The sequence below is a fragment of the Crocodylus porosus genome, unplaced genomic scaffold, assembly GCF_001723895.1.
Source record: "Crocodylus porosus isolate Cpor-Errol unplaced genomic scaffold, CroPor_comp1, whole genome shotgun sequence".
Lineage (NCBI taxonomy): Eukaryota > Metazoa > Chordata > Crocodylia > Crocodylidae > Crocodylus > Crocodylus porosus.
This window is the reverse complement of record NW_017728947.1, coordinates 87,524,459-87,533,980: the sequence shown is the minus strand read 5'-3', so window position 1 is coordinate 87,533,980 and position 9,522 is coordinate 87,524,459. Positions and strand designations below refer to the sequence as shown.

Sequence of the window (9,522 nt, the reverse complement as noted above, 5' to 3'; positions counted from 1 at the left end):
CCTTAGGATGTTAGCCTGGGCCAGTCCCTCAAGGATGGCCTCCTTAATAAACTTTTCTAAGATCTTCCCCAGGATAGAAGTCAGGCTAATGGGAATGATATAGTTAGTCGTTTATAGTCCATAGTCTTGTCACTACAGGAATGCTGGTCCCATTTTTACTTTTTGTAGTAATATTCCTTGTTGGTTGTATGTACTAGATGGCTGTTTCTCTTTGTCAGTTTTTTTCCTGCTATAACAGAAGGATGTCAGAATGAATGTTCATTTTGAATTTGCTCTCACAGGTGCTGTATATGGATGCGGTAGAATATCTTTCAGATCAGCTGCAAGAGATGCTCGACTTAATGACTGAAAAAGAATTAAGAGTCCGGGTGCCAATAGAAGAGCTGGAGCTGCTACTAGAAGTTTAAAATAAATTTGTACAACAGTGAAACACATGGGAAAGATGTGAGAGGCCAATTTGAACCTGGGTCTTTAATATACTATGCACATACTTTTTCAGTAAGAATAATTAGCTAAACTTTTGCTGCTGCTGTGCAGTAATCCTGCTGTAAGTATCTTGTGGTGCTCTTTGTTGCATATGTAAAAACTTCTGTTTTTCTGCAAAGTGCAGTGGCATCCAGAAAATGAGACTATTTAGACCTAATTTGCTGTTGGGGTTCTTCTGCATTGCTTACATTACTGTTTAAAATGACATTTCCCAGAATTCAGTAGTCACTACATGCCTACTGCAGCTTGCCAGGCAACGCAGGAAGTAACATCTGCTGAACATGTCTTTTACAATCTGGTGCAGTCAACAAGCAGTCAATAGCAACATGATGTGCATGTATATAAGATCCACATACAGTACAGTAAAGGCTGTATTAACCAGCATTTTAGTAACCAGTACACTCGGCTAACTGGAATTTTTGGCTAGCTAGATGTAGCAGGGGGGAGCTCACGTGGCAGTTGCCACCACCACTCAAACAACAATTAGCTGAAACTTTGTTTGATGAAACAGTTTTGGATTTGCATTTGTACATGTTGATAAATGACTGTTCCAATGTAAATATTCATGAAAAATATATTGGACACTTTTTAATTTGGTTGGGCCTTGGATTCTTTTTGATTCTTAAGGTACCTGTGATGGAACATACAACTTCACTGTTATTACATATCACTTTTTTAACAGTTTTTTAAAAATACACAAGCTATTTTAATTATCTTGCCTCATTGGCCTCATATACATATTGTGTAATCATGTATGTTCACAGACGTAATGGTCTGTTCTGTTTTAAGATGTTTATCTCTAAGGTGAATAGTCAAGTTAAGACTGTGTGGTTGTCTGATAGTAGCTCTTATCCAAGGATAACAGTGTGCTTTACAGACTGGCACAAATTGTTGCTACATTCAGTATTAACAATAGTGCAACATACGTATTTGTTTAGGATGGGAAATAAAAAAGCAAACTCATTTCACGTGAATGTGAATAGGGAACTTAGGTAGGTGGAAAGAACTAAACAATGAAAAGATGCTGAGTTTAACATCCTTCAGACTGCAAGTGGTCAGGATCTGTGTTTTCATCTTGTTGTCTCCATGTATTTACTGAACAGAGTTGTATACAGTGATAAAACTACTTAAAACCACTTACTCAGTCTTACTTAATATCTTCCTGCTTTGCAGGCAGATTGGACCTCTTAGCCATAGCACTGCGGTACTAGGTCACATGCAACTGACTGCTACAAGTTCTATGTAGCAATAGAACTTTCAATGCAGTTTCAGTGCAGTTGCTTTCTGGGATACTGTTCCTCTTGTTGTAAATGTGGCTAGTGTTAGCTTGCTCTTCACATTTCTGCAGATATTTGCATTGATACATTATTAAAACACTTATTAAAATAAGCTCAGGTTACTATGAAATATAGATTGCTCTGTGAAACTTATCTGTCCTTATTTAACTTATGTTCCAACTTCTGTGTCATCTGCAAACTTCAGAAGCAACGATTTTATATTTCCTTCCTCATTGATAGGAGATTGAATTGCGTTGGTCCAAGAACAGGTATATGCAAGATGCTTCTTGAACAGTGGTTCCTGAGCTTTTGATACCCAGGGTATACTTTTTTCTGGGAGTCCACGTCACTCTTGTGCCTAAAAAGGGCATGTATGTATGTGTGCCTGTGCACGTGCATGTTTCAAAACAACCGATTTTATTCCCGTGCCAGAGGAAATCAGACCAGTGCTGTGAGATGTACTTTTAAAAGAATGACACCAAATATATCGTTCTGTAAGCATAGAATTAGTTTCCATATCAGTGATTCTCTCTAATCTTTTTAGTCTAAAGACCCTTCTCCATAACTTTTATGAATTTTGCAGCACCCTTGTTGAGAGTTATGGATCTAGATCTAAATTCAGAAAAGGTATGGGGGCCTTGAGGCTAAAAAAGAAGAGGATCACTCATCTAGCTGTGGCCACTTAAGGGCAGGAGGGTAGAAGTTAAGGGCAGAACTAAGTGAGGGTAGGACCTCACTTAGTTGTGCCCTGCTCTTTCCATTGTCTGCTGCTTCCCAGCATCCTCTGGTGGAGTTTATTGATTCAATGCTGAAGAAGACCTCCAGGACTGGAGGAAGAACTGCCAGAGGCAGTGCTAGAGAAGAGAGAGGACATGGACTCCCAAGGGGTGGAAGATGGAAGCTTGTGACCTCTGGCAGCAAGCAGGAATCTTCACTTCCACCTGCAGCAGTTCATTTTGAGAACAGATGCATGGCCCTAGCAGGAGAGAGGGAGGAGCATGTTCCATTGGTGGAGGAAGACAGGCCAGGCCTCATCAAGGTGGGAAGGATAGAAACAACTGCCACCAAGAAGAAGTGACCCTTCTGTGGGGGGTGGAAGGAGCCATCTGTTTACCTGACCTGTTGTCTTGGGAAGTCTGCTGCTTGCCTGGATCTGAGATGTCATGGAGGGATTACTGAGACTCAGCTGGCTCTCTGACTACCCCATGCTGCTCAGTACCAGCAATACTGCTAGGGGAGACCCTGAGCAGATCAAAAGTGACTATAGGGCTCTGGGTGCAAGGGTGAAGGAATCTGGGGCTTAGGCCATATTCTCTTCAATCCAGTCAGAAGAAAGGGCCCAGGCAGGAAGAGGGGCATCCTGCAGAAAAACACTTTGGATCTGTCCTTGCCACAGGTGATGACCTGGTGAGGGGTCTGCAGGTGCTCAACCACCTGGGCAACAGTGATCATCGCCAGCTGGAATTCACCATCCAGCATAGGGTGGCAAAGACCTGCAGCAACCCTGGACTTCAAGAGGGCGGATTTCAATGAGGTAAGGAGAATAGTTTGGGAGGCACTGAGGTCCTGGAGGGGAGGGGAGTCGGGTGTCCAGGAAAAGTGGTCATTCCTTGAGACGATCCTCCAAGTCCGTAGAGAGGTAATCCTAACGCGGATCAAAGGGGGCAAGAGGGCGCAAAAGCCCCCATAGCTCACCAAAAGCATATGGGAACGTCTCCTAGCTAAAAAGGAGGTGCGCATCCAATAGAACGGAGGGGCCATCACCAGGGAGGTCTATACCTCAGTTGCTCGGGGCTGTAGGGGGGCAGTCAGGAAGGACAAGGCAGAGGTGGAACTGGGACTAGCAACCCAGATCAAGGACAATAAGAAGTCCTTTTTTAAATACATAAGGGGTAAAAAGAAGGTACCAGGTAACGTGAGGCCTCTGCAGGACACACTAGGAAATCTGGTCATCACACCAGACAGAAAAGCTAACCTATTTTAACAATTTCTTTGTCTCCATTTTTCTGAGCAGGGACCGGGTCACCCCCACCACTGAGACCCGTGTAGGTCCCAGGGGAGGCGCACCCAGGTCTAGGGTCAGAGAGGACCTAGTCAGGGAACTTCTGGAGGGACTGGACGTATTTAAATTGGCAGGTCCTGACGATTTCCACTCCAAAGTGCTGAGGGAATTAGCAGAGGTCATAGCGGGATTCCTGGCATGGATTTACGAGCACTCATGGTGCTCTGGCAAGGTGCCAGAGGACTGGAAGAGGGCCAGTGTGGTTCTCATCCTCAAAAAAGGGAGAAAGGAGGACCCAGGAAACTATAGGCCAGTCAGTCTTACCTCGGTCCTGGGTAAGCTTTTTGAGGGAATTATCCTGGCGCATGTCCGTGAGGGGCCAGCAGGGGAGATCATGCTTGGGGTCAACCAACACAAGTTCATCAGAGGCAGGTCCTGTCAGTCCAACCTGGTGGCCTTCTATGACCAGGTCACAAAATCCTTAGATACAGGTGTAGCAGTGGATGTAGTCTTTCTGGACTTTAGGAAGGCGTTCAACATGATCTCTCACCCCATTCTCATTAAAAAACTAGGGGACTGTGGTGTCAACACCTACACAGTCAAATGGGTCACTAACTGGCTGGAGGGCTGCACCCAGAGAGTGGTGGTGGACGGGTCATTTTTGACCTGGAGGGATGTGGGCAGTGGGGTTCCTCAGGGCTCGGTCCTTGGGCCTGCATTGTTCAACATCTTCATCAGTGACTTGGACAAGGGGGTAAAAAGCATTCTGTTCAAATTCGCAGACGACACTAAGATGTGGGGAGAAGGCATGCTAGATGGGAGGGGCAGGCTGCAATTGGATCTGGACAGGTTACAGGGGTGGGTAGATGAGAACAGGAATGGGTTTCAACACTGACAAGTTCAAGGTACTGCACTTGGGGAGAAAGATCCAGCACCATACCTACAGGCTGGGGAACTCCCTTCTTGTCAGTGCAGAGGTAGAAAAGGATGTTGGAGTCATCACTGATGCCAAGATGAACGGGCTGGCGGTGTGGGGATGCAGTCAGGAAGGCCAGCCACACCTTGTCATGCATCCAGAGATGCGTCTCAGGCAGGTCCAAGGAGGTGATCCTTCCCCTCTGCGGCACTGGTCAGGCTGCAGTTGTAGTACTGCGTCCAGTTCTGGGCTCCGTGCTTCAGGAGGGATGTGGACAACATGGAGAGGGTCCAGAGGGGGCCACTCGCATGATCAGGGGGCAGCAGGGCAGGCCCTACAAGGAGAGGTTAAGGGGCCTGAACCTGTTCAGCCTCCACAAGAGAAGGCTGAGGGGGGATCTAGTGGCCATTTACAAACTGGTCGGGGGGACCAGCAGGCACTGGGGAAGTCCCTGTTTCCCAGAGCACTATCAGGAGCAACGAGATAATGGTCACAAGCTGGCAGAGTAGATTCAGGCTAGATATCAGGAGGCGCTACTTCACGGTCAGGGTGGCTAGGATCTGGAACCAACTTCCAAGTGAAGTGGACACTGGGGGTCTTTAAGAGGAGGCTGGATGAACACCTCACCGAGGTCGTATGACCCCAATACTCTTTCCTGCCATGGCAGTGTGTCGGACGTGATGAACTGCTCAGGTCCCTTCCAACCCTACCAACTATGAAACGTGGCTGCACAAGTGTTGTCACCAGCAAGGATTTAGCTTCTTTGACTATGGGATGCCAAGAAGAATGATTGCTTGGAAGAGTTGGGCCCACCTAATGAAGAGGGAGGAAGAGCATCTTCGCAGATAGGCTTGCTTACCTAGTGAAGAGAGCTTTAAATTAGGTTCACCAGGGGTTGGAGACCAAAGCCCTGAGGTAAGTGGGGAAGCGGGAGGGTGCAACAGGAAGGTGTTTTCATACTTCTGAGAAATCAGGCCAATTAACTACTTTACTTAAGGTGCCTGTACACAAATGCATAGAGCCTGAGAAACAAGCAGAAAGAATTGGAAGTCCTCACAGTCAAACAGGAAACTATGACATGACTGGAATAACAGAGATTTGATAGCTCACATGACTGGAGCACTATCATGGATGGGTACAAACTTCAGGAAAGACAGGCAGAGGAGAAGAGGAGCACTATGTAAAAGCCATATGATTGCTCAGAGCTCTAGTCTGAAACTCAAAATAAGCCTGTTGAAAGTCTCTGGGTTAAGGTTAGAGGGGAGAGCAACAAGGGTGATGTAGTGGGTGTCTGCTATGGACCACCAGACCATGAGGATGTGGTGGTGAGGCCTTCTTCAAAAAGCTAGTAAAAGTTTCCCAGTCTCAAGCTCTGTTCTCACTGGGGACTTTGATCACCCTGACATCTGCTAGGGGGGCAATACAGCAGAGTGCAGGCAATCCAGGAAGTTTTGGAGAGTATTAGAGACAGCTTCCTGACATGTGCTTGAGTAGCCATCTAGGGGCCATGCTCTTCATGACCTGCTTCTCACAACAAGGAAGAATTGGTGGGGAATGTGGTAGTGGGGAAACTTGGGCAGCAGTGATCATGAGATGAATGAGTTTGGAATCCTGAGGAAAGGAAGGATGGAGAGCAGCAGAGTAAGGATCCTGGACTTCAGAAAAGCTGACTTCGACTCACTCAGGGAACTGATGGGCAGGATCCCCTGGAAAGCCAAACTGAGGGGGAGAGGAGTCCAGGAAAGCTGGCTGTACTTTAAAGAAACCTTGGTGAGAGTGAAGGAACTAACCATCCTGATGTGCAGGAAGTCTAGCAAGTATGGCAGAAGAGCAGCTTGGCTTAGCAGGGAACTGTTCAGTAAAGTAAATCACAAAAAGGAAGCTTATAGGAAGTGGAAACTTGAACAAGTAAAGAGGGAGAAATGCCTGTACAAGAGTATTGCTCAGACATGCAGGGGTGAAATCAGGAAAGCCAAAGTGCAATTGGAGTTGCAGCTAGCAAGGGACATGAAGGGTAACAAGAAAGGTTTCTACAAGTATGTTGGTTACAAGAGGAGAATCCGGGAGAGCGTGGGGCCCTTACTGAATGGGGGAGGCAGTCTTGTGACAGGATGCAGAAGAGCCTGAAGTGCCCAATGCCTCCTTCGCCTCAGTCTTCACAGGTAAGGTCGGCTCCTAGATTACTGCACCAGGCACCACAGTTTGGAGAGGACGTGAACAGTCAACGGTGGCGAAAGAACAGTTTAGAGACTATTTAGAAAAGCTAAAACATGGGGGAGACGGGATGCATGCAAGGGTGCTGAGGGAGTTTACTGATGTGATTGCAAAGCTACTGGCCATCATTTTTGAAAATTCATGGCGATCAGGAGAGGTCCCAGACGATTGGTAAAGGACAAACATAGTGCCCATATTTAAGGAAGGCAAAAAGGAGGATCCAGGGAACTACAAACCAGTCGGCCTCACTTCAGTCCCTGGAAAAATTGTGGAGCAGGTGCTCAAGGAATCCATTTCTAAGAACTTGGAGAAGAGGGTGATTAGGAACAGTCATCACGGATTCACTAAGGGCAAGTCATGCCTGACCAACCTGACTGCCTTCTGTGATGAGGTGACTGGCTCTGTGGACGGGGGGAGACCAGTGGATGTGGTGCAGGGCACAAAGGTGAGCCTGCTCCTTCAAGAGCAGAGGCAGCTTAGCTAGGGAGCCCTGAAAGTCAGGCAGGCCTACACAGCTGCAGGTTGCCTTGGCAGCAGGCTAATCAGGGTATTAACTGGCACCTGCTCCCAGTCAGCTGACTGGAAGGAAGCAGGCCCTGGGTGCCTATAAGCCCCAGGGCTGGGGCTGGCAGGGGGTTAGTTCTCTGTCAGCAGCCAGGGGGAAGGAGCTCTTTCAGAGAAGCTAGTCAGAAATGCTTGGTTGCCTAGTCTGCCGGTGGTAGGACTGATGGGCTCTAGAAGCTCCTAAAGTATCTGGGGCTAGGTGGCACATTGTTGAGGGAGAAGCTTGCCTCCTTAAAGGGGCAGAGTGTGACCTCCAATGTTGTTATAACCCAGGGGCTCATATGTATGTTATTTGAATCTGGTGGACCGGGATAGAGCTATTTGGGGAGGAGGCAGCCTCATTAGGGCTGAAGCAAGCCCAGCACCAGCGGGGGCTCCACTACAGAGGGTAGAGGAACCCCAGTGCCAGAGGGCACTGCTACTGGGGCCAAGGGCCTAGTGATGACAGGATGCCGAGCTGGACTGCAGCCTCATCAAAAGAAACAATGCTTAAATACAATCTGCGAGGCATGGGGTGTGGTAAAGGGGCAGTTTTGGAGCCATGTATCTAACCCATAAAGCTTAGGGCATCTTGAGGGGCACTGACTTTGAGTGAGACCAGGCAAAGGATCCAAGATCAGTAAGATCTAGTGGCATTCAGCAGGATCATGGCCACACAAACTTGTGGGCAGCCTCCCAACTTATTTCAACTAACAAGATGTGACAGGTGAGATTAGAAGGGGCCCACAGGGCAGAGCAGGCATGGTCATGAAGCCCTAGGGTCATCATGGCCATCCCTGGGGACCCCACACCATGACAATGTGGTAGCAAGCTTTTGATATGGTTTCCTACAACATACTCTCAGACAAGCTAAGGAAGTACAGGCTCCATGGATGGACTGTAAGGTGGATAGAAAACTGACTGGAGCATCAGGCTCAGAGTTGTAATCAATTGCTCAATGTCTAGTTGGCAGCCGCTATCAAGTAGAGTACCCCAGGGGTCAGTCTTGGGGCCGATGTTTTTCTTTAATGCCTTCAACAACCTGGAAGATGGTATAGAGTGCACCCTCAGCAAGTTTGCACATGACACCAAGCTGCGGGGAGTAGTAGATACACTGGAACATAGGGCCAGGATTCAGAGTGAACTAAACAAACTGGAGGATTCAGCCCAAGAAATGAGGTTCAACTAGGACAAGTGCAAAATCCTGCACTTAGGGTGGAACAATCCCATGGCACCAGTACAGGCTGGGGACTGACTGGCTGGGCAGCAGCTCAGCAGAAAAGGAGCTGGGTGTTACAGTGGAGAATAAGCTCGATATGAGCCAGCAGTATGCCCTTGTTGCCAAGAAGGCTAATAGCATACTGGGATGCATTGGTAGGAGTGTTGCTAGCAGGTCAAGGGAAGTGATTATTCCCTTCTATTCAGCACTGGTGAGGCCATGTCTTGAGAAGTGTGTTTATTTTTGGGGCCCCCACTACAGAAAGGATGTGGACAAATTAGAGAGAGCTCAGCAGAGAGCAACAAAATTGAGGGGGCTGGGGCACGTAACTTATGAGGAAAGATTGAGGGAACTGGGCTTTAATCTAGAGAAGAAGACTTAATAGCAGCTTTCAACTGCCTGAAGTGGGGTTCGAAAGAGGATGGAGCTAGACTGTTCTCAGTGGTGGCAGATGATAGAACAAGGAGCAATGGTCTCAAGTTGCATCAAGGAAATTTTATGTTGGCTATTAGGAAAAATTTTCTTACAAGGAGGGTAGTAAAGCACTGGAAGAGGCTACCCAGAGAAGTGGTAGAAGCTCCATCCTTGGAAGTTTTTAAGACCCATCTAGACAACGCTTTGTTTGGGATGATCTAGTTGTAAATGGTCCTCCTATGAGCGGGGGGCTGGACTAGATGACCTCCAAAGTCCCTTCCAACCCTAACTTTATGATTCTGTAAACACCAGGATAGGGGCAGCCCCTGCTGCTAAGGCTGCTCCTGCAGGGTCTTGCACAGCAGCAACCCACCCCTACAGCCCCTCCTGCCAGCCCCAGGAGTGTGAGAAGAGTGGAGAAGATGAACTAGGCTGCAAAGTCCATCTTCAT

At 47.6% G+C, this 9,522-nt stretch overlaps 1 protein-coding gene across 1 annotated transcript in view; it reads left to right on the top strand.

Annotated features, from left to right (window-relative positions):
- NRDE2 (NRDE-2, necessary for RNA interference, domain containing) overlaps nt 1-1,076 on the top strand; it is a 40,876-nt gene extending 39,800 nt beyond the window's left edge. Inside the window, exon 14 of the mRNA XM_019552403.1 lies at nt 282-1,076. Coding sequence (XP_019407948.1) covers nt 282-407 — 126 coding nt within the window. The 3' untranslated portion in view covers nt 408-1,076. The remainder of the gene's footprint in view (nt 1-281) is intronic.
- The last annotated feature ends 8,446 nt before the right edge of the window (nt 1,077-9,522 follow it).